General features: G+C 49.6%; 8 protein-coding genes across 8 annotated transcripts; 4 read left to right on the top strand and 4 right to left on the bottom strand.

The window, feature by feature from the left end:
- Positions 1-548: 548 nt before the first annotated feature.
- On the top strand, positions 549-1904 carry EJ05DRAFT_442105 (DHH family protein-like protein; the record flags this gene model as incomplete). The annotated part of the gene is made up of 1 exon (XM_033742018.1): positions 549-1904. One exon carries the CDS (start codon positions 549-551, stop codon positions 1902-1904), a length of 1356 nt encoding a protein of 451 aa, XP_033598095.1.
- EJ05DRAFT_513128 (ARM repeat-containing protein) lies at positions 1893-5660 on the bottom strand. Its single transcript, XM_033748402.1, has 2 exons — positions 3437-5660; positions 1893-3384 (listed from the first exon to the last, which is right to left on the bottom strand). The coding sequence occupies exons 1-2, from the start codon at positions 5366-5368 to the stop codon at positions 2203-2205; spliced, it is 3114 nt and encodes a 1037-aa protein (XP_033598094.1). The 5' UTR covers positions 5369-5660; the 3' UTR covers positions 1893-2202.
- Positions 5661-6051: 391 nt separating this feature from the next.
- Positions 6052-8529, bottom strand: EJ05DRAFT_488375 (uncharacterized protein; the record flags this gene model as incomplete). The annotated part of the gene is made up of 4 exons (XM_033745704.1): positions 6052-6458; positions 6509-7670; positions 7722-8366; positions 8425-8529. 4 exons carry the CDS (start codon positions 8527-8529, stop codon positions 6052-6054), a joined length of 2319 nt encoding a protein of 772 aa, XP_033598093.1.
- A 1124-nt stretch (positions 8530-9653) lies between these two features.
- On the bottom strand, positions 9654-10304 carry EJ05DRAFT_442018 (cyclin-domain-containing protein; the record flags this gene model as incomplete). The annotated part of the gene is made up of 2 exons (XM_033742012.1): positions 9654-10122; positions 10174-10304. The coding sequence occupies 2 exons, from the start codon at positions 10302-10304 to the stop codon at positions 9654-9656; spliced, it is 600 nt and encodes a 199-aa protein (XP_033598092.1).
- A 3557-nt stretch (positions 10305-13861) lies between these two features.
- Positions 13862-14685, top strand: EJ05DRAFT_503100 (uncharacterized protein; the record flags this gene model as incomplete). Its single annotated transcript, XM_033747367.1, has 2 exons — positions 13862-14065; positions 14476-14685. The coding sequence occupies 2 exons, from the start codon at positions 13862-13864 to the stop codon at positions 14683-14685; spliced, it is 414 nt and encodes a 137-aa protein (XP_033598091.1).
- A 256-nt stretch (positions 14686-14941) lies between these two features.
- On the bottom strand, positions 14942-15906 carry EJ05DRAFT_503099 (uncharacterized protein; the record flags this gene model as incomplete). Its single annotated transcript, XM_033747366.1, has 3 exons — positions 14942-15490; positions 15548-15838; positions 15886-15906. The coding sequence occupies 3 exons, from the start codon at positions 15904-15906 to the stop codon at positions 14942-14944; spliced, it is 861 nt and encodes a 286-aa protein (XP_033598090.1).
- An 863-nt stretch (positions 15907-16769) lies between these two features.
- On the top strand, positions 16770-18292 carry EJ05DRAFT_494050 (uncharacterized protein; the record flags this gene model as incomplete). Its single annotated transcript, XM_033746161.1, has 2 exons — positions 16770-17421; positions 17508-18292. The coding sequence occupies 2 exons, from the start codon at positions 16770-16772 to the stop codon at positions 18290-18292; spliced, it is 1437 nt and encodes a 478-aa protein (XP_033598089.1).
- A 2298-nt stretch (positions 18293-20590) lies between these two features.
- On the top strand, positions 20591-22447 carry EJ05DRAFT_513122 (uncharacterized protein; the record flags this gene model as incomplete). The annotated part of the gene is made up of 3 exons (XM_033748401.1): positions 20591-21427; positions 21528-22240; positions 22315-22447. The coding sequence occupies exons 1-3, from the start codon at positions 21068-21070 to the stop codon at positions 22445-22447; spliced, it is 1206 nt and encodes a 401-aa protein (XP_033598088.1). The 5' UTR covers positions 20591-21067.
- Positions 22448-22861: the final 414 nt, after the last annotated feature.

Raw genomic sequence — 22861 nt, 5'->3', positions numbered from 1 at the left:
TTTCGGACTAAGCACAATCACATGATGTCATTGATGTCTCCTGTTCAACTTCCCTTACTTCTTACCTGGAGCCGTAGCATCACTTTGTCGATCATTTACTACTCATTACATAGAACTTCATCTTCTGAACCCGGTTGAGACTTATGCCAGTTTACCTAGAACTCTCGCATGCTTCTGAGCTGTTATACCACTGTGGTAATGCAACGCGATATCAAGCAACGCTTAGATTGCCCTCAAAAGCTAGGATTAGCTGTAAATCGGCTTACTTAGCGCAATCGAGACGATACAAATCGACTGTGTCGAAGCCACTCACAAAAGCAGAAAAGCCAAAAGCTCAGTCTGTCACACCAACCAAATCGTTCAAGTCACCTAAGTCATTCACATCATCGAGGTCGGCCCAGCTTCAGCCTGTTCAGAGGAGAGCAGAGAAGTCCATCATCAAAAAAACTGCAACGACCAAATTAGCCAAGTCGCGGATACCAGTCGAGAAGTCTCAGCCGGAAAACAAAGTGAAAACAGTCAAACAAGCTGAACAAGTAAAAGCGATTATGGCCGGCACAAAACGCAAAGCACCATCCTCTGCAGACAAAGCTTCTCCCAAGAAATCGAAAACTGACGTCAAATCCTACGAATCGACACCCTCGGTCACTGCCCCCGATGGCGGAATAATATGGCCCGCTCCGGCTTCAGACATTGAATCCGCTCGTACATTCATCATGGCGTGTGTTTCCGCCCAACTCCCAACTCTCATCGTTCCTGATAAGGATGCTGACGGCCTCTCATCTGGATGCATTCTCCACCATACCCTTACAACTCTTGGCCTCCCATCCTCCTTGATCAACATCCACCTCCTCAACAAAGGCACATCCATCCACGACGCATCCGAGCGAGAGGCAATGTCCGCTATCTCTCCTACCCCAAAATACATATTCGTCCTCGACCACGGCTCCCGTGAATCGCCCGCACTCCTCCCAACCCCCCACCACGCCCTCGTCATCGACCACCACCACAGCACACTCACCTCTTTTCCCTCCGGCGCAGAACACATAAACTGCTCCGCCTATCCACCCGTGGCCACATCCTCGCTGCTAACATACCACATCTGCGCCCCGCTGCATCCATCCCTCCCCCGCAAAACAGCCTGGCTCTGCATCGTCGGCACCCACGGCGACCTAGGCTCCCTGAAATGGCAACCCCCCTTCCCCGACCTCTCTCCGCACCTCGACCCCAAAACACACACCAAATCCGCGCTGAACGCATGTATCCCGCTCCTCAACGCCCCGCGCCGCACCGCAACCTACGACGTGCTCTCCGCATGGTCCGCCCTGCTCGCAGCCACAGGTCCGGCGCCCATCCTCTCGAGCGCCCGCCTCCTCGACGCCCGCGCCGAAGTCTCCCTCGAAACGCAGCGCTGGGCCCGCTCGCCGCCGTCGTTCTCGCATGACGCCAAGATCGCCGTCTTCCGCATCCACAGCCCATGCCAGATTCACCCTGTCATCGCCACACGCTGGGCTGGCACTCTCAAAAGTTCCAAGCTCGAGATTATCCTTGCTGCGAATACGGGCTACCTGCCCGGAAGAGTGAATTTCAGCTGTCGTGTTGCGCGGTGCGCGGCGGGGCGGGAGGGGTGGGACAAAGTGGATATCATCGAGACATTGCAGAGGGTCGCAAGCGAGGGTGGTGAGAGCCTTGTGGAGCGATTGGGGGAGAGTTTTGCACGTGGGCATAAGGAGGCGAGTGGAGGCATTGTGGGGATCCAGGAGTTCGAGGAGTTGATGGCAGTTTTAAGGGTGGGCATGAAGGAGAAGAAGGTGGATGAGGATCGTAGGAGTGCGAAGAAGGGTCCAAAGGATACAGGGCCGGGTCAGAAGAATACGCTGGCTAACTATTTTCAAAAGGGCTGACAGTCGTTGTGGGAGCTAGATGCACAACTCGTCCGTCAGGGAGCTTCCGAATAAAAGACTGGTTATGAGCCTTTGGTATATATATTTTAGGTCGTTTGACGAAATAATGGTAGTCTGCTGAGGCTATTCGAGTATGGGAGGCTCCTTGAGCCTAATCTACCTGCTCAATCTCGTGTTCGCGTGTAAAAAATAGTGTATATAGTGATCCTCCAGTACTCGGGCGGTGTGTATGCCACATGCGTCTGGTGCGCCTGACGCCTCTGATGCAAATAACAAACAACAATATGATACCCATGGCTCAGGCACCCGAAGATCCCTCCTGTCCCCACCGCGGTCTAGAATGCTCCAATCCTCTATGCCCTCTCTCCATAGGCCCTTGTCCCATGACACTCTCGGTCCCTCGATTCTCATTCAAAAGTACATGATACTGCTGCATGCATGTCTTAGCTCTCTCTTTGCAGTCGAGATTGCCCATACCATCTGCAACGAGCCCCTTGACCGCATTCTCCCAACCTGCATTCCTCAGATCCAGTGCGCGTTGGCGCGCCGAGGATGCCTCACCAGAGTCGTCTAACCACGTGAGGTTATTATTCAGCCAAAGCATCGCAACCCGAATTTCAGGATTTGGGTGTCTGAAGTATGGGAGTAACAGCGTGAGTAAGGTGCTGTGAGAAATGAGGAGGGATCTTTGGGAGGGGCGACCGTTGGCGATGTGGACGAGTACTTGGATAGTTGAGAGAAGAATCTCAGGAGTTTGTTCGTTCGGAGGGGCTAGGTTCTCTCGTTGTGAAGTCGACTTGCTGACTTCAAGCGATAAGGCATTAGATGATGGCGGACGCAGTTTGGCAGTCAGTATGTCGAAAAATCGACCTGGAGTAATGGTTTGAAGGATGTGGTCGATCAATTCATAATTGCCTTTGGCGTCACCGATAATATTTCGAATGAAGTCGAGTGCCTGTGCCTGGATTTGTAATTCAATTTTCCTAGCACGAACAGCCGGGTCCATTTCATAGGTTTTAATGAGTCTCTGCCTCCTCTTAAGCTCCGCTTCGGTCTCAAACTGAATTTGTCGAGGAGGTGGCAGAAGACGAGAGCTAGGATCTAATCTGGCAGGATCACCAAAGTGACGACCGGACTCTCCATCTGAGCTAACTTCGTCGTCGTCGTCGATATCCATCGAAGACTCGTCAGGAGTGTTCAAAATGTCTACTTGCTCGCCAGCGGCATTGGAAGTACCCATGCCTAGCTGTGTGTTCAGCCTCGAGTGACCCGAAACACTGTTTGCGGAGTCGCTCGAATCACCAGTCAGAGCCTGAGTTAACCAGCCAGTCCCAAGCTCATCGAGACAACGGATTTTGGTTCCATCGTCTGATTGCATAACAGCATGCTTTAGAGCCCATAGCGAGAGAAGTCGCATTTTCTTGTTCGCTGAATGAGCGTTTCGGCAGAGTGTTTTCAATGCCCCTGACTGAAGAAGGCCCTGCCGCATCTCGTTAGTGGATCGTTACACGCAAGGAGGGCCTGCAACATACATCTCGCATCGGACTGAAAAAAAGCATGAGATTGCAGAGTACCTCCGTGCCAGCAATCTGCACATTGATGTCCGAATGCTGTAGAAGATTCATGATTGGCATTGCGATACCGCAGTCGATCAGGCTTGTCCTAAGAATTCCCACTGATCTCGACATCGCTGTCGCCGTTTTGCAGGCGCTGATCAGCACTGCCGTAGGGTTCCCGTCTTTTGGACCTACTTTCAATGTCGATGGTGGAAGACCATCCTGGAATGGGACCAAAGCATTCGTGACACAAGGCATTACTCCAGCTTCGATGATGGCTTTCCTGTAATCATCTTCTTTGTTTGCAATGGAAGCCAAGGCCTCTAGAGCTGCCAACCGTACCATCAGGGCATGGCTAAACTCGAGAGAAAGACCAGTATCGCCCAATGTCGACGATGTAGGATCTACTGAAAGATCATCTGAGGCTCCCTCCGAGGGGTCCGATCTCCACATCGGCTTGGTAACTGTCTGCATCGAATCAAATGTATTCTTGAGAATCTCGCATATCATTGGAATCGACTTCGCATCCACCGCTGCTCTTTGCAGACTTGGGCTGTGACAGATCATTCTGCCTAGTACAAGCAGTGCGTCCGGCAAAATTTTTCTGGCTTCGACCAAATCCTGTTGCCCCTTATGCTTACGAACTGTATTATCGGCATCCTCTATCATTCTGACCACCAATGGTATTAGGAGGAGAGAAAAGGTCTTTTCTCGTGCTTTGTGATCCACTGTAACTAAAGCAGGATAGTCTTCGAGCAGCAGGCTTAATGATGCCACCACCTTTATGGCTGCAAGCCTGGTCAAACCCTGGCCTTGTCTTGCAATGTGCAACAGCCAAGTGAAAATGGGTCTATCAAAGTCATCCTTGCTGTGTGGTTTCGCTATGCTTGCAAACACCGGATCCGAAAGAAGTTCTGGGTGAACAGGGGGCTTAGAGTGAGTACTGGGGATATTTGGTATACCTAGCTGATCCTGGTTTATGGGTTTGGGCGTGACAGCTGTGTGAGAAGCGTGTTCCGGGGCTGAGTTGCCATTTGTACTGCATCCAGAAAAGGGGGATTTGAGGATTGGTGTGAGGCCACTGATAGCGTTTGAGTAAAGAAATCTAGCTCTGCGGTAGTTTGAGTGCCCCATGACCGTACTAATAGCATCCAGCAAATGTACGAGTACAGTATCCTGGGCTGCATTGACATTTGAAAGCCTTGTAGCAAGTTGGAATGCTAATGAGTCCATAACCGAGCTCTTGACTACTGCAAGCTGGGTAACATCCTTCGAGCATGTCTTGTGAATCAGCTGTGCTGTGAGCGAAACTTCGGTCCTGGTCACCAGAGTGTTGTACTGTCTTGACAACAGCTCATGTAAGCTGTCAATGACGCTCTTCGACGAGTACAGGCAAGATAGGAATCGCGCTCTGCTACTAGTATCAGACGTGTCAACTAGTCGATCCAGGGACAGAACGTCCGCGATGACGTTGAGAGTCCGCAATGCCGCAGCAACCAGCTTCGACGGATTTTTCGAGGGTGACAGCAACTCCATGACAAGTTCCACAACGCCCCCATTGAGCAGCGGCGGGACATATGCCGGTCCTGCTAGAGCTAGACTTCCTATAATTAAAGTGATTTGTAGCCTGATCTCATCATTTTCGCTCCAATCTGGTTCTGTCCCTCTCGATCCTGCCGCCAGTGACTTGCTGCCATCTGCAATCCTTAATGTACCTGTCCCTTTGGTCATTGACCTTGAAAGTATCACTGCCAATACAGCAACACCTCCATGCCGTATCACACGTTCCTTGCGCTGATCATGGCCTACTATTTCATTCTTGAGCTGTTTGAGAGCATTGATTTGTGTTTCCGGGCTGGTGGAATTGCGAAGTTCGTGAAGAGCGGAAGGTGCCGCGGCGCGGACCATGCTGTGAAGGCGAGATTTATTCTTGATATATGACACTCGGTTTATGGTAGTTCTGGGAGGGTATACGCAGGATCGCTAGCATATACGTGAGATCAAGACGCAAGGACACCCGTTTGTGCTCTGGTCCAGTCGGCCGAGGCACACGGAGATTGTGTGACAGCTCTTGAATACCTGCTTGTGAGTTCGGAGATGCGATACGATGTGTTTGTGGGGCGTGCAAACGCGATTGGAGTGTGCTTGTGGACAAGATCAAGAATTTGTCGGTCATTGCCATACAGTAAGAAGGTTAGAGATCTAGCAGTAGTAGTAACAAGTAGGTCCGTCGTTCCTACCAATGACGGAAGTCGACCGGGATCAAACAATCGGCCTGTCTTCGGCCAACCATGAACATTAACGATATTTAATGGAGGTAAATTATTTCAACATCTTTACGTAGCAGTCATAAAATCACACCTCTCTATTTTAGGATCTCTTATGTAATGAAACTGTCGCGGAGTCAATAAAACTTGGACTACACTTCTGTAACGATTGAACTGCCGTCCCGTCGTACAGGCCCATGAGTCTCCCATGTATGATTGTAAAACTGCAAGCGCCGCGCTTTTGGACTAACTCCTGTCCATGGCTCTCAAATTCGTATACATGTACGTGCTCAACGTTTCCATACAATTACGGGAGAGCTCAAGTCATACATGAACACCTTGATCCCTCTCATGGTCTCGACCACCCTCAGTAAGAATGACAACGCTTATGCACGCAGCATAAGCCTCCCGAATCGCGCACGCTAGACAAGTCTCCTTGATATTTGCAATGATTGCGCTGTGACCCCATTGCGCACACCAAGACCGAGCGAAAACCTCATTGTCGCTGACGCCGAATGCTTCGATTGCCATGACTTCGTTGATCTGACGATGAGCTGGCTCTTGGGTGGGAGATCGTGATCTGTCTCTTTGCAGGGAGCTGAATGGTGGGCCGTTGGTAGGCGATTGGTGGTCAGGTTGATACGAACCTCGGGCCTGGTCTGCCCAGTCATGGATGTCAACAAGTCCGTGGTCTACTTTCAATGCATGGTACTTATAGTCATTGAATAGCGCTAGAAAATTGAAATCAGCGTGTCGCTGCATCCGAGGGCGGTTGCCTTACCGTGTGGTCCATTGTGGCACGGAAAAGCTGTGACGAAGTCGACATTATACTTCAATCTCATCTTCCAACTTTCCGAGCCACACGCAAATTGTAGCGCAGCGTCCCATGTATAGGGGGTATGCTTAGACACCTTAGTAGACCGAGACTGGTCTTCCACAATATTGAAAACAAGCTTCTCGATTCGGATGGCATCCGTCACGTCCTCTAGATCCGGAGTCGCAATGTCATAGTCGGCAACTGGGTATTGGTCATACTCTGGACCAAGCGCATCAGTACGTTCCGCTATGGTCTCCACATCTCTAGGGGTCATTATGGGCTCTGGTGAAGAGTATTGTCGGACTCTAGCACACTCAGTTCTGCGCAAGTCAGGTGCATATGCACAAGGTCCGACCCATCCAGCTACGTGGCCGACACCCCTGGCAGCTCCGAGAACTTTACCTACAATGCACTGATATGACCAATAAGTGCTCGCTCGGTATTGGAACCCAGAGAAGGGAGACATGTGTGTGAGAACTTTAAGGGCATCGCCGGCTACCGTGTCGCAGTCTATTAGTGTGTTCATAAGAATCCAGGGCATGGTTGGCCCTGGAAGAATGACTCCAGAGAACCAAGACATTGCATCAGCCGAGCGGTCTTCTAGAGGCTTCTCCTTACTGTCTTTCTCTTCCAGGATATAATCGACTTCGTCCATGTTGGGCCATTTTAGTAATGAAGCAAACCTTCTCAGTGCTTCCTTTTGCCTTGTCTTGCTTGGGTAGTCGTAGCTAAAAGTGCTCCTATGCGAGGAACTCGCCTCTCGAGTGATGACCATGTTTTCCATCCACCGCTGTGCGACAGCCATGTCCCAAGCTACTTTGGGTGGAAGCTGACGAAGAACCCTGCGTTTTGGACCCATGTCATGTTGTTTTGACTCAATCCGTAAATATAATTCAACCGATAACAGCAGTTGATGAAAGAACTTTTGTCTCTTGTTTGCGTCCCGCGAATCGAAAAATTTAGCAACGACCTGGTTTTTTGATAAAGAGAAATTTATCCAGTCTGGGTTCGTGAGAACATTGATTAGATCGGCAATCTGTAGCTCCATCCCGTAGTGTGGATTTGTATGTCGATCTGGATCCTCAATAAGCACGTCGTATAAGGTTTTGTACAACTCTTCTGGGTCCTATCAAACTGTTAAAAGGTAAATACACAACTGGCCTAGTACCGAACGCACTTCATCTTCGAGGCCTTTCTCGAGCTCCCGCAGACGGTCTAGGATATGCAGAAGTCTGATCTTTTTCGGATAAGTGTTTGACCTAAAGGTCAAAGGAGGCTGAAGAGTGCCCATGCTGCTCACTCGATAATTGAGGGTCGTAGTGCCAGGAAATCTCCCGAAGCAATGTGCCATACATGGCTGTTCTAACGATGCCGTGGGTGGCGCTGTATCTGCAGACCCTGCTAAAGTCATGGATATGTTCTTGAACGACGCATGAGCAAACTCGGATCGATCTGATCGACTCTGGCACTCATTATCAATAGTCGCGAAGAACTTGTAATGGTATGGTGCATTCGGTACATCTTCTAACGTTCCATTAAAGGTATTGGCTCCATCGCATATGAACCGCTGTGCTTCCCGGGCGCTCATGACAGCGTCCTCTTCCCATCCAGGCGGAGGCCATTCCGGTTCACCCACCACTGGGTCGATTTGATCTCGCTCTCTCGGCGAGGGAACCTCGTAGAAGTTGTCATATCTCCGTGGTCGATAGGTAAGTGGGGCATGATTTCCGGGACTTGACGATGGACATTCGCTTGTGTAATCGTGATCGAGGTATCTTGGGCTGGAGATGGGCGAGGTGACAGAGCGCGAGGCCTGTCTTATCTGGAGTACCCGTTCATCAGTACATGACATGCCCAGTGCATACGATAGCGGGGCTAACCTGAAGTTGTTGTGATGATTCCCATCGGCCATAGTCGCTCATGTCGTCAATAGCATAGCGGTCGCCAAACTCATGATAGTCGTCTTCGGAACTGGTGGGAGACATCATCAGTGAGGCTATCGGAACATGAGAGTGCACGAACGCGTCGTCCCGCGAGCTTCTGGCGTGTCACAGAGACGGACAACAAGGCAACCTCGAGGCGCGCACAGTAGCAGTGAATGCTATCTTGCGGGAGCATCAGTGTGTTTACTTACGCTTATACGCAAGTACGCCAGTCTGAGCGCTTCACATATAGTTGCGATGGTCGTGCGAGCAAAACATTGCGGTTTCGCGCGGATAGAGTCCGTTGTGGTAAGGTGGAGAATGGTACAAAGGGATGGTGGCGTACCACACGACCGCGAGGAATGGACGATGAGCGTTAATATATGGTGTACATGAATGGCAGATTGACACGGATCAGGTCAAGATAGTTGAAGGACTGCCGTATCGAAACCCAGTAGTGATTCGTGAAGGAGCAGCGCCTTGAGTTGTTGGCGTGCATGATTGTTCTCCACCTTCTGCAGGTCCTGAATGGCCGACGTGCGAACTCTAGTCGTGTCAAGAGGAACGCTATACCCCTGCAAAAGCCTTATATGTATTGGGTTGATTCATTGTCTTTGACATCCTCACATGCTGCAAGATCCTGAAAGCAACGTATTTGGATGCGACGCGAACAGTCGAGATGTAGTGTGAGGGGCGACTTGCCGATTGGACCAACGCAGCAGACTTAGCAACGGCTTCGCGGTATCTCGTATCTCGGCACGCTACAAAACTCCACGATGGATTCTACCATCAGACTCTGCATTCTTTATTGGCAAATCACGGCAAGCAAATGAAGAACTTCATACACTAACAAACATCACTTATCTCTCGGGTATTATCAGGTTACGCTCCAGCCTTGTGCCATAGTCCTCATTCCACATCATCGACACTCGATGTCAACCGAACGCTTCATCGCGACATATGAGCCTGTGACGCGCTGTATACAGTCTTGATTGTCCAGGCCTAGACCTTCACTGCTCTCTGTTCCTATATTTCGACAAGGCATGTCTCGTATCATTATGGCATTCTATCTCCCTACTACTTGTGTAGCAAACTGAGGAATGAGACACATGGGACTGGCCGTTTTTCAATCCCGCATCGTATAATGTGTCCGTAATTCAAGTTTCATTAACTTGGTCTCGTAGAACTCACGACTCGGTGGCATGTCTCTCTTCGTCTTGCGTCGATAGTGGAGTTGACGATATCGATGCCTCAGAGCTGTCAGGATCCTTGTCTGGGTCTTCTTCTAGCCCATATCCTCTACCCCTTTCCACAAGTCCCTTGTAGTAATCGACCAAAACTTCGGGCTTAGGCACTATCCGCCATTCTACTCTTCTTAAAAACTCCACCTCAAGAAGGGCTAATTCTTTCGTGCTAACACCTCCGACTCTTGCATACACGTTATTTGTCCAAAAGCTGTCGCTGAGGCCTTTCGAGGCCACGGTCGCTGCGGTTATCAGAAATCGATGGACGGTAAGACTGCTGATGGTGAAAGCGGGGTATAGAGCGCACAGACGGTCGACATAGAACACCATGGAGAGAAGTATGGGTGGCGATAGTGTTGCATGAACAATTAGGCGATTTAAATAATCGCGGACCGATATGCCTGGTGGCGCTCTGATATATATTAGACCTGTTCCATTGTGCATGCTGCGGTGGTTGTATTACCTGGAGTGGAACCGTGTGAGCTGCCCATCCTTGAGCGGTATGAGGTCGTTGAGTCGTACGAGTTCTAGCAGCATATCTGAAATGAGTACACCAAGGTCCTTTACATCACAGCGCTCGTAACTGAGCGGCATGGTTTTACTTTGGGGTTCTTCGGGCCTGGCTCTTTTTGAAGGAGATTCTTCGGTGACACCCTCCCCTGTGCTGTCCTTGGTGGTAGTGGCGCTGGGTATGGATAATTGCTCTGCATCCCTCGTTGCAGATGGACGCGGATTAACGCGTAGCTCTTGTTCTTGGGAATTCACCGTTACGACAGGCTCCTGCGCAGAGCTTTCGTTCGGACGCGTCCCCGGTGAAAGTTCCGAACTCTTTCTCGTCAGCTTCGGGCTGCGGGGTTGAGTTGCGTGCTCCAGCTTGGGCGCTGTTTCAGCCTGTCGGCGGTATGTTGGAGGAAGTCCTGGAGGAGTGTACTGAGTGCCAGCATCGACCGTCTCTCTTTTTGGGGAACGAGCGTCTGTAACAGCGAGTCCAGGAGTATGCGAAACAATAGGAGCGGGTGCGGCGGTGGCGGCCTGTCGTCGTGATACGCTTAGGGGCGTGTAACGCGGGGAGTTTGCGCGTGGGGAAGATGGCGACGAAGTGGACGGTTTGCGATAGGAGGCATGGTAATAACGGTTGTGGAATGCGGCTTGTGGTGATGAAGCACCAGGAGAAAGAGTCGGCGAAGGGGACGACGAGGTCAGCATTATGGTCTCAATGAAGTACTGTAGGAGTTTCTTTTTCCTCCTCACCGCTTTGACCAATGACGCATGGTTCGGCGCAGCGTCGGACACGGAGCAGCGATTATCGATGTGTGAAAAGGTCAAAGTCGACAGCAGCTACCGGGGTTCTGTAAGTGCTCCAGGCGACGATCAAAGGCAATGTTTCATGAGAAGCGCGAGGCGAGGCCAAAGTTTGGAGGGTTGGGCAGAGTCTTCTCCGCACCAGCGAGACTCGTGATAGAATCCCACCACGCAATTGGCTTGCTGTTGTTAGAAAACCCTGACAGACTCTCGCGCGACTGCTCACGCAAGGGCCGCACGATGCTCCTCTTTAATCCCTCTCATCTGTTTCTCGAGAGCAATAAATTAATAGCATTGGTATTGGCATTGGTGCTGGCATTGGCGTCCAGATCAGCATTAGCATTGGCAATCCTGCGAGGGGTATCGCGAAAGACCAGACCGACCATGACTGTGCATCGCGATTCCGATTCGAGCCTGGCGTTGATGGAATCTGATCCATCCGGATGGATAATGGCTAAAGTAACTAGGCCAATCAACCCGGGCCCAGACGACTAGGTAGGTAGTTTGGTCCATCCGACCCCACAAGGCGGCCATTCCACTATCTTAAAGACAGTAACTGCTCAACGTTCTAAAGTGTGCACATCACCGGCCTGCTACACTTTACGGCATCCGTGGTCGCTCTCACGATACCAAAAGTTAGAAGCAAGAAGAGGAAGAAGAAAGAACTCACAAGATTCGCGGCAAATAAAGCAAACGACACGTCATTCTACCGCACAATCCTGTGATCAAGATATATCTTTGAGCAGGGGCGGGTAAACCCATGTCTCCATCCACTCGGACGTGTGAGCTGTTTTGGCATCCAAGATACCCTCCTATAATTTGAATGATGAACCACGGGAGGGAAACGATGCGATTGGGCAAAGAATTGCCATAGTATATTGTTCATTGTTCTTGTTGCGTTCACTTCCCGCCGCCTCTCATCCAAGGCTCCATGCTTATCTGGTTTCTTATTCGAAAAAAGCGATTCTCATCACTAGCTGATCATGTGGCAAGTATCCGGGTCTGAGATCGCAGTTCTGTCCTCTATTTCACGGCGAATGTCACATTCATGACTAGAGTTCATCACTTTTGTTCGAGGAACTCTCGAACATAAAGATCACTTTAGGGGTCTCAAATAGTGCTCCGGATCGATACATCCTTTTGGGATTTGGCTCTACATTCATGAGCGTGTGTCTCTGACTAACAGATGTTCGCCCTTAAAGTTGAGAATTGTCCATGCACTATAGATAATGGTATCAATTTTCGTTCGGTCCAACGGCGAAAAAAATTCATCTTTGCCGGACACCAATTATAGCACAGTCGTGTGCTGTGCTGTGCTGTGCTGTGCTATCTCTATCTGTGCATCCTATATCACAGTGCACAATAATTATGTTCTTTGGCAGGCATTCTTGAGAGAGAATAATTAGTGCGAGAGTAAGTTATCACCTCTACGTTTCTGCTTGTCCATGTGTCACTTACCAATACAACATTTCGCCTCTCAATTGCCTCTCATTTATTACGGTGGTTACTCTGATCGGTTGGAAGGTGGCCGTGAGGCCGCGCAGAGATATGTGTCTGCACCAAGGTGTGCGATATTACTAGTGTTAGAAATGGTAGTAATAGATATGAAAGCATATTTTCGTCAGATAATGTAGCAGTGCTTCGCATGAGCAGTCGTTCATGTGGTTCGGTGAGACTCCGAAGCGCAAGCAGCTGGCGATTAATGGAGCCGTATGGCTACACAGAAAAGTAGAAACTCACACTATACACATTCAGACATGGATTGGGGCGTCTTGATGAATCTAAGGCTCTGATTAGCGTATTTCGTTCTATGTCTTTGATGCGCGCAGCACTATAAACAAATCAAAACGATCACTCCAAGGGGCGAGAGTCACGGTATGGCAGATTATACATAAAATGCAAAAAGCCAGAAGGAATGAGTACCGACACAGTATTGCCCGCGTTAATAAAGCAATCCAATCATCCACGGCACGACAAAGTGGCGGACCGGGTCCAGGTTCGCAACGCCCTCATCAGATCAATGCGGCGTCCACGCTTGCAGGGCGCACTAGCATCCGTCGTGGCTATTACCGGGGACAAAGTGCCCGCACCCACGTCCCAATCCGGGTTATTAATACAGCTACGTTAACTTAGTAAACTCTTACTTAGCTTAACTTTAGCTTAATATACTTATAACTATCTTAAACTTAATTATCATTGGTATAGATACTATAATAGACCTAGATAGATTACTCTAGTCTATCTAGGATCCCTATAATATAATAACATAGGATACTCTTCTTTCTATATCTATATAGATTAAATTAGCTATACTAAGTAAATCTACTATATAAGTAAACTATATAATCTAATTTCTACTTATTAGGGATTAACCTTAATATAAGAGTAGACTACTCTTTAAATATATTTCCTCTAACCCTTCTAATCTTACATCCTACATGAAAAGCCTTCTTTATCGATACTGACGAAGGCCTCACAATACACTACCCACCAGAGACTATTGTTGAGCTTGAACTCAAGCTACAAGCCCTCTGGTTAACCTATAAAACTCTACCACCCCACCTCCAGTCCTAGCGAAGCCGAAACCCTTAGATCCTCCGACACTCGCACTCCAGCGATCGAAATACAATGAATACATGGATGAGGTGATGGCGCGGTCACTCAAGAAGCAAGAGGAGGATGAGCTGGCTCTCTATCGTCGCATAGACTGTGAAAAAGTTGATAACCCCATCATGTGGTGGATTGCGCACAAGGCGAAGTCCCCAAAACTACACAAGTTTGCGATAGATATCCTGGGGATTCCAGCTTCAACTTGCGACGACGAGAGAGTCTTTAGTTAAGCTGGCGATATGGTGACACCACGAAGAAGTGGGATGAGCCCACATTTGATTGGCTGCTTACAGGATCTTAAGAGCTGGGAGCGCGCAGGTTACGTGGACGACTGGGCAAACGTTACAGAACCACTAGAACCTCATTCGCCGATTGCGATAGAGGACTTGGAGCTCGATATCACGATTCTAGCCCTCTCCGGCCTTTTTCGACAGAGTGCTGAGGTCTATGGGCTTAGCGAGCTTACGATAAAGTATACTTTTGGCTTTCTACTCGGATTCTGTCGACTTGAAGCTCAAAAACGTATATATCACGTCCGCAATCGCAATTCTGGACGATTTTGGCTATAAAACCTCCGCCAAGGCCAAAAGTTTCAATTAAATTTTAATCCAATTCAATGCGAGCTCCAATTTGGTCAATCAATCAAATAATCAAGGAAGCGTGATTGAATCCCTTCAATCAAGTTACGGAAGAGGTCCAGTTTTGAGTTGATTGATTGTTGCTAAGTCTGGTCTCATATCTCTCGCCTTTCTCAAAGTCAACCTAAAGAGTCGTACTCCGAAACTTCAACGTACAACACGCTACAAGCGAATGACCCTCTCTGTCGACCACTCAAGTATTTGACACGTTACAGTATTTCATGACGATGTTACAAACAAATCAGCTCAATTTACTGCCAGGTACAGCTTTGCAAGTGGTACAATGGCTAGCATTTGCGTTTTCAGCAATTTCCACCTTGGCAGTCTCGAACATGCTGAGTAGTCAGGGCATAGGAGGAAGTGCGGCCAAAAGCGTATCAACATCAGCGGCTGGCGGTGCACCTCCACCGCCACCTCCCATGTAAGGTTTCGGGATATTTCGCAAGACCACCAAACAGTCGCATGGCAGCTTCTAAATTATACATTGAAGGCGTTTCGGAATAAAAGTTTCACTCGATCGGTAAAGGTCATTTGACTTAGACAGCTGTTGCAATCGGATTGATTTAGGATCGAAAATTTTTGACAATAATGGTCTACCTCCAGAGTTCACAAGTAACCTCCCTTTGCCACCCGCCATCTTGACGCTGTTGTCTGATAAATGTTCCTACATTGAATTGGTCGTCATGCTGCCGAGAGATCCACCTCGCTATCCTTTTCCATCTCTGGTGGGAGCGAAAAGGGGACTCGGTGGATGCCATAGCTACAGGCCTCAAGCTGCGCTAGCTCCTCAGGATGGTTATAGATATGGGGTAAAAGTAATTGCGAGAATGATTGAAATTGTAGTTGATGTTTAATAGTGGCGGCTTCGAATATTGGAGGATAAAATCCAGCATAACCCCAATCGATCATCCAGATCTGGTTATTATTGCCTAGGACTAGATTGCGAGGGCTAATATCTCCATGCACGAGGACAAAGGTAGAACACTCTAGGGCTAGAGTTTCCGGTAAGGCATGCTGGTAGCGCTTGCTCATCTTAAGTTTCCAGGCGATCCAATCCTGGAAAACTTCTTTCGATCGGAATGGCCCTGCGCCATAGTCACTAAACCACATACCACGGGATTTCTCACCGCTAATACCGCCGGGACGATCGCAGCGTATAGATTGTAATTGATTAATCATTACCGCAACCTGTTTGATCACGCTTTCGCGAGTACCCGGACTTAATTCATCCTAACATGTGTCGAGAGAAGGCCCATCTATATAGTCCATGACTATATAGCCTTGGACACCGAAATATGAGATGGTTTCCTGGATGTTGAAACATCGGTGAACTCGTGGTAACATGAATTTGGGAAATTTCATTGCGACATATTTCATCGTCTCGCCTTCTGAGGCTAGAACAGTGTTCCCAAACTTCATGACTAGAGATTTGGACAGTCGCACGACTTTCATGCTCGCAAGCGAATAAAGAACAGGAGCGACGTTTCCGTATGCTACAAGGTCCTCCTCCGGCATCGAAGAGATATCAAAGGTAAGACCATCCAGCGGGAACGCAGTCGAGGATTCTCGAGCAGCCGGCTACGATTCTCAGTAATTCCCGTGGTCAGCAGAGATGAAGCACTTACGTCAACATGCGGTTCCAGCATAGTTCACAAATGAGGATCAAGATCTCTCGCAGGCACAGAGTTGATGAAGTTGACAGGGAAGTAGGACCTGTGTGAAACGCCCTAGGGTGCTGTCAAGGTGCAGCGCTTAGGAACTTCGTCGGGCTTTGACAAGGCTGTCTTACGGTACTATGGGTTTTTCTGGAAATACTGGTTCCACCTGCATCCGTTGGTTTGGAGTTACTTGGCCCTCGGCGATGCTTCGGCATGTCGCTCACATAGTAAATTAGTATGAGAAGGACATTTTTGTGCATTATCGACCACATACCTTCTTTCTGCCCTCTGTACCACTTGAAGCCTCCTTCATAGCTCTTTCTGCCTATCGTCAATATTACCCTGGTGTTTCACCTCGCTTAGCATGCCTCAGAAACGCACGCAGTCGTCCAAAAAGCCTAGAAATGCGACTTTCGGTAACGACCATACGACAGAGCCGCCGCCTCCTCCACCAGGGCCTCGTCAGCGTCGCTCTACGGCTTAGAAAGGCGGCAGACGACGCAAATAAAACCCTTGAAGCCGCTGCGAAGAAGCCCAGGCGCCGTAAGCAGGATGCAAGAGTTCACGAGAAATCTATCTAATTATAATGAAATCTCGAGCGTGCGACCCAGATGGGCCGCGGTAACGTCGTGATAGCGTACTACGATTGACAGTATACTCATATTTGGCCGTAGCAAAGTGATTCGGAGCATGTGTTAGATGTTTTAGAGTCGAATGAGCAGGCTAGGGCATTTGGGAGCCTAAGGCCACAGTGCACATCATTTGTTTTCCGGACGACGTCCGCTTTTACGACAATACACAAAGAACACCGCAGCACACTTAGCTCAGATACAAGCCCTTTCTCCACCACTATGGACTATGACAAGCGCATCGAGCTAATCCACAAACTGGAGGAGAATGCTTGGGTGGACATGGTAAATGCAGCTCGCGTCGACGGCCGCATGTGCCAATGGGTCTCGTCCCTTCATCCCGACCGATTGCCATGCCAACTCGATGGCGGCTTTCTGCACGGCGCATACAACGTATGCCAGAGGTTCACCTTCATTGGAAATACCACCTGGCTACTGCGTTTTCCCCGCGTCGGGGCAATCTGTGAAGGATACGCTGATGAAAAGATTGCTATGGAGGTGGAAGTGTTAACTCTTATTCGCGAACGGACCAGTATACCTGTCCCAGAAATCCACGCTTGGGGTCTCGCTGCCAACAACCCCCTTGGCCTAGGAGCATTCATCCTCATGGATTTTATTAATGGCAAAGGCGTCAACCACCTTCTCAAAGATCCCAGTTCCACCATTGACACAAGACTGATGCGAGAGGACATCAGCGATGACGACGTTGAGTTCTTGTTCAGGCAATTAGCCAATTTCCAGCTTCAACTCTTCGAGCTGGACTTTGACCGGATCGGCAGCCTTCCGACGCCGAAGACAGGCTTCTCTACCTCGACACGCCCCTTAACATGGAAGGTGCACGACATCATTCAAACTGGAGGCGTTAATACCTTTGGTACGGTGCAAAACGTCCCAATTCCTAGTCTCACCCTACCACCAATTTTGTGTCTATGAATTGAGGACTAAGTAGGAAATCTCTAGGCGATCGAGACCAAGGATTCTCGACGACAGCGGAGTACTTTGAATACATTACTAGGCAAGACTGGGAGCAGCTTATGCAACAGCCTAATTCTATTGCTGGGCCATACGACGCCAAAAGACAGTACGCCTCGTTCAAAATCATGAGAACCTTGGTAGCTGATTACGTACATGAGAAGTACGATCGTGGTCCATTCAAACTCATTTGCGATGATCTTGGCCCAGCTAACTTGATCGTCAAAAACGATGACGATCTTACGGTCGTTGGCGTCATTGATCTTGAATGGTCGTATATTGGCTCAGCCCAGCTATTTGCATCGGCGCCGTGGTGGCTTCTTCAGGATCGACCTATCAATCCAGAATGGGATCACGATAGTGACCAGGCACCCGACATAGCCGCTCGATACTTCAGATACCTGGACATCTACAAACGTGTCCTGCAAGAAGAAGAGGCAAAGCGGTCGGGCCACGAAAGCAATGAAGTCTCTAAGCTTGTCAAGTGGTCAGAGGACTCAGGGGCCATGTGGTTCCACATGCTCCTTTCGTGCGGTTTCAACGATACTAACAGTTTCCCTTTTACCAAGCTAAAAGAGCATGTGGGTACCGACAAGTGGAAGCAACTCGAGTCGGCATTAGACCCGAACGAGATACGGGCGTTCGTGGAGAGAAAGACATTGCAGTTAGAGCAGTACGACGCAGAACTAGCCAAGACAAATTCGCGCATAGCATGCGTAGACCGCGGGGAGATGACACGGGAGGAGCTCATCGCAGAGCATTATCATCCTTGATCGACGGCCACGCTTTCCTGCACGATCTAATTCCTCTGCATCAGAAATCTGATCTAGCACGCGAGGGTAGTCTTCAAATAGGCCAGAAGGTTGTTTAAGTGCTGGTTTGTTGATCCATGCTGAAGCAGAAAATCTATTTTTCTGATCAGCGAGTAGCTAACAAGGGCGGACTGATGCCGAACTCGACAGAAAGCAGGTCCAGGGACGAGATTCCACCTATACATGTGGACATTTCCGAACATGCCTTCGTACTCGTAATCAGGTACGAAATCTTTATAAGACTGTCTTGCGTGTTCCACTAGTTCGATATTCAGCTTCGGGAACCGGAACTGGATCACCTTGAGTACCTGCTCAGAGTCGGCTGCTACGGTATAGCTTGTGGCGCCTTGGATTGAAGTAGGAGAGACGGGACTCTGCAAAATATCGGCGGCCACGCGATTACAAATCCGTCCTTTGTGGTAGGGTCATGCTGTTTGAAAAATTCGGATATTTGGAATGCGGATAATCTGTCATAATTGTCGGGCTTTGCCACGAGTCTGAAGCTAATGTGAGCTTCGGGCGATGTGGCTTCAAGGACCGTTGGGTGCGCCTGAGAGAAGGATCGTAGTCGACGGGAGTTTCGTATTCGATGAGGAGGGTCATGTCGAAATGAGGGATGAGAGGATATGCGCGTGCGGGCAAGAGAGTGTGTACAGAGAAGAGGATGTGAGGGTATACGGGAAAGTGTGAAGAGCTTTTGGGCGATACAGGAGAGATGAGATGCGTTGGAGAAGCGTCGTTGATCGAGAAGCGGGTCGCGAAGACCATCCCATGCATATATGGTTATCAACACTTATGATCTCCTTATCTGGCATTCCCGGGGTTGTCAATGTGCTACGATTGGGTGCCAGACTTCCGTTCTTCAGACTACTCCGCCCTCCCTGATTATCTTGTTCTCCCTCATCATCTTACTCTCGCATCGGCGACAGAACCTCCTAGGATATCGCCTGTGCTCCAACAAAGAGAATTGCCCCTCAACCAGGCTAATCAAACTCCAGCACCTGACCATCCGACCAGTTAAAGGCGATACGAAAGAGGTGGCCGCCGACATCACAGCGTGCTCGCATGATCCAGGTAGTGACTATGCCACGCGAATGCAGTCTTCAGTCTCATCGAGCGCCTGGACGTGCTGGTACGGATGAGTAACCCTGTTTTAGTGCCAAACAATGAGCCATCATCACAGTGGTACCAGGAGTCTTGTATCCATTCAGCTTACGCAGAAGACGCAGTCGTTCCACCATCAGATCAAGCTCTAAAGGCCCTCTGCCACTAGCTGTCTATACCGTGCTCGTTGAGCATCATGCGCCGCTCACGTCGCAGTTCAGGCAGCAGAGAGGCGCTTGACGGAACCACACCCCGGTGTTTCTTCTTCCGCTGAGCATGATTAGACCATTAGACCCTGCACCACAGTACAATGCGACCCGCTAGTAGTAGTGATTTCTCACACAGCCACAGCTCAGGTTGCTTACTAACAGCTCACGTTACTGGACCTCGGCGTAACTCACGTCTCAAAGCAGAAATGGCCATTGTGTGAGGACATTTTGTCCCCGTCACGTGTATCCTGAGCAATTCTTACTTTCGGCAACGAAAAGCACGGATGACTTCTCGCATATTCATGCTCAGACGTGAGCATATACAATTGGATACCATCCAAGGTCCCAGGTTAGGATGGATTGTATGATTAGTCACCCTAAAAGTACAGATTGAGGTTAAAATCTATGCCAAGGGATCAAGATTGATTATGGTAGAATATATATAGTGGGGTATACACCTAAGCATAGCTGGCGCCTTACTTTAGGGTATGTTCAGGTATCATTTCTGCCTAAGGCTAAAAGTCTAGCCTTAGGCTTCAATATAAAGGGCTGAGGCCGAAATGATACCTGAATATACAGTAAGGCCCCCGGCTATACTTAGGTGTATACTCCACTTTATTCAATCTAACATAATCAATCTGACCAATCGGATTATGATTGTACCGTCTTGGCAATCATTTTGAGGCGTGGATTGAGATTGCACTTCTTTGATCCTGGCTCAGCCATCTCTCTTATACAGTCTGTCTAGCTTAAGAGAGCATACTGGCGAATGGGTAGAGAAGTCAACATCCCAGGGCAGACAACGTTTGCAGCTATTATCGTGCAATAGCGGAATGGAACTATCTCGTTCCAGCATCGTCACACGACATCACCACTCCACCCACATCTCAAGTGTATCATTCTTGCTGTCAGTCAGCATTACGAGATCACATCTACGCTAGAAAACCTATTCTTTGCTCTGACCTCAGCCGTGCACCCAGCATCGCTGTCTGTGCGCCCAGTACTAATCATTCATCAAATCACAATGTTGCTAAACACGCACTTCGCCCCCCAGATACAGCTGGACGCAAGGGTCGACTTCCCAAGGTAGGGATCATAATAGCCGGCGATTAGACGAACTGGACTCGACAACAGGCCCTGGGTCAGATGCCGGTGTGAAATACGGCGAGGTGGGATGTTGGAATGGGCTGTGGGCGTGGAAATTGGTTGGGGCCCTTGTTCTCCCGCATTGATTATTCCAAGTCTGTTGTTTTTGGGGCTTAGTAGGGGGCGTCGCTGGTATTTGATGCACCCTTATCCCGCATTAATGATTCCAATTCTTTTGCTTCTAGGGGGACTGGCTCAGTACCTTCACTTGTTTCATTCGATAACGTGGTGCATGAAACATCTTCGGCACCAGTATTGATATACAGATCGGTGCAACATGGTCCGCTTCATACGCTCAACGTTCATCGCCCTGACCACACTTCTCCTCACTCACCCAACCTACTCCCAGAGATCTACGCCGTCGATAACATCTGCTCCCTCTCTCACCAGATCCGGAGCAAGCTCATCGCGGACTCCAATCACCTCAACTGTTAGCGTCGGAAACGGCGACCACTCGTTCAAACCAGATGTCGTTCAAGTCTCCGCCGGCGATACCGTCGAATTCCGCTTCGGGCCCACAAATCACTCCGTCGTTCGCGCCGAGTACGAGTATCCATGTATTCCATACGAAATGACCGGACGCAGCAAAGTCGGATTCTTCTCCGGATTCAAAGAGGTGGATGTTATCTTAGAAGACGTATGTTCCCATTCCTCAACACCCACCCCCTTTCTCCCTCCAGGAACAACTGATTCACAATCTCGACCACTATACCAAAAACACTAACGAAAGCATCCAGCCTCCAAAATGGTCCATCCTCATAAACGACACCCAACCAATCTTCTTCTACTGCTCCGCCCCCGACTCCTGCGACAAATGGACCATGGTCGGCGTCATAAACCCAAACTCCTCCGTATCCCTCCAGCGCCAGAAGCAACTCGCCGGCGAAGCCCAGTTCGTCATGCAGCCCGGCGAGCCCTTCCCCGCCGAGGCCTCGTCCACCCTCGCCTCCCTGACCGACGCGCCCACGAACGCACCCACAGGTAGCACCAACGGCGGCACTACCAACCACTCACACGGCCTCAGCGGCGGTGCCATCGCCGGCATCGTCATCGGCGCCGTCGCAGTTCTGCTTCTCGCCGCCGCCCTCTTCTTCTACATGGGCCGCTCCAAGGGCTACAGGTTCGCGCATAAGCGCGGCGACACAGCTGCAGCACCCCCGATGTCTCATTATGGCGGTGGTGGTGCTGGTGGTGCCGCGCCAGCACCGTACGACGGGATGCCGTCGCCGGGTTTCGCGACAACGGATATGTATCAGCATGGTGGGGGTCCGATGTATGCGCCGCTGGACGCACAGAGAAGTATGCATACGATGTCGCCACCGCTGCCGCAGTATCCGAAGACTCCGCAACAGGCGGTGTTTGGTGGCGAGATGGAGAGTCCGCAGCCGGTGTATCGGGATACGTTCCAGAGCGGGATGTTTGTGGAGAACGTGGGGAATGGCGGGGATAGGTACGTGCGATATGCCTGATATGTGATGCGTTTGCGAATTGTGGTTTGTGGCGTGGCTAACTCTTGGGGTTTAGGTATTCGGTGCAGGTGGAAGATCACAAGGAGGCTCCGACGAGGGTGCATGAAATGGATGGTAGCGTAGATGTGCCGACGAGTCCGCCGTTGCCGTCGAATGTGGATAAGGGGCAGGGGCCGGAGAGGTCGTGAAGTCTTGTCATGGTAGGAGATGCGGTCAGAGTTTTTGAGAATCTTGCGGGAAGGATTGTTCTTGATTGTTCTCTAGTTGATAGATAACGAATATTATAATGATAATATATCGTGGTGCAGTGTTGACGCGCAGAGCTAAGTGCTAGGCCTTTTTGGCTGTTTCATGTCATTGCACATTGGACATTACAATGGCGCCTAAGAATTGCAGTAGCAATGTGGAACGAAGGGGGAAAACATGGAATAATGTTCGAATCGGGAACGAAATTAGACATTACTATAAGAGTGAGGAAAACCTGATAGTAGACTTAAGGCGATATAGATAGCATTCTAGTAAGACAATCAAAAGCAATATAGTAAATCAAGGGCCAACGAATACACCTTATGATTATAGGTGATGTCGACACTCTTCGTTAT

The sequence above is a fragment of the Pseudovirgaria hyperparasitica genome (genome assembly GCF_010093815.1).
Source record: "Pseudovirgaria hyperparasitica strain CBS 121739 unplaced genomic scaffold EJ05scaffold_13, whole genome shotgun sequence".
NCBI lineage: Eukaryota > Fungi > Ascomycota > Dothideomycetes > Acrospermales > Acrospermaceae > Pseudovirgaria > Pseudovirgaria hyperparasitica.
The sequence above is the reverse complement of the archived record's forward strand: the minus strand, read 5'-3'. Positions and strand labels throughout refer to the sequence as shown.

Bases quoted from the DNA above. Each gene is read 5' to 3' on its own strand.
- EJ05DRAFT_513128 (XM_033748402.1), bottom strand. From the start codon at position 5,368: ATGGTCCGCGCCGCGGCACCTTCCGCTCTTCACGAACTTCGCAATTCC. The intron at 3,385-3,436 runs GTATGTTGCAGG...GAGATGCGGCAG, and splicing joins TTTTCAGTCCGATGCGAGAT to GGCCTTCTTCAGTCAGGGGC.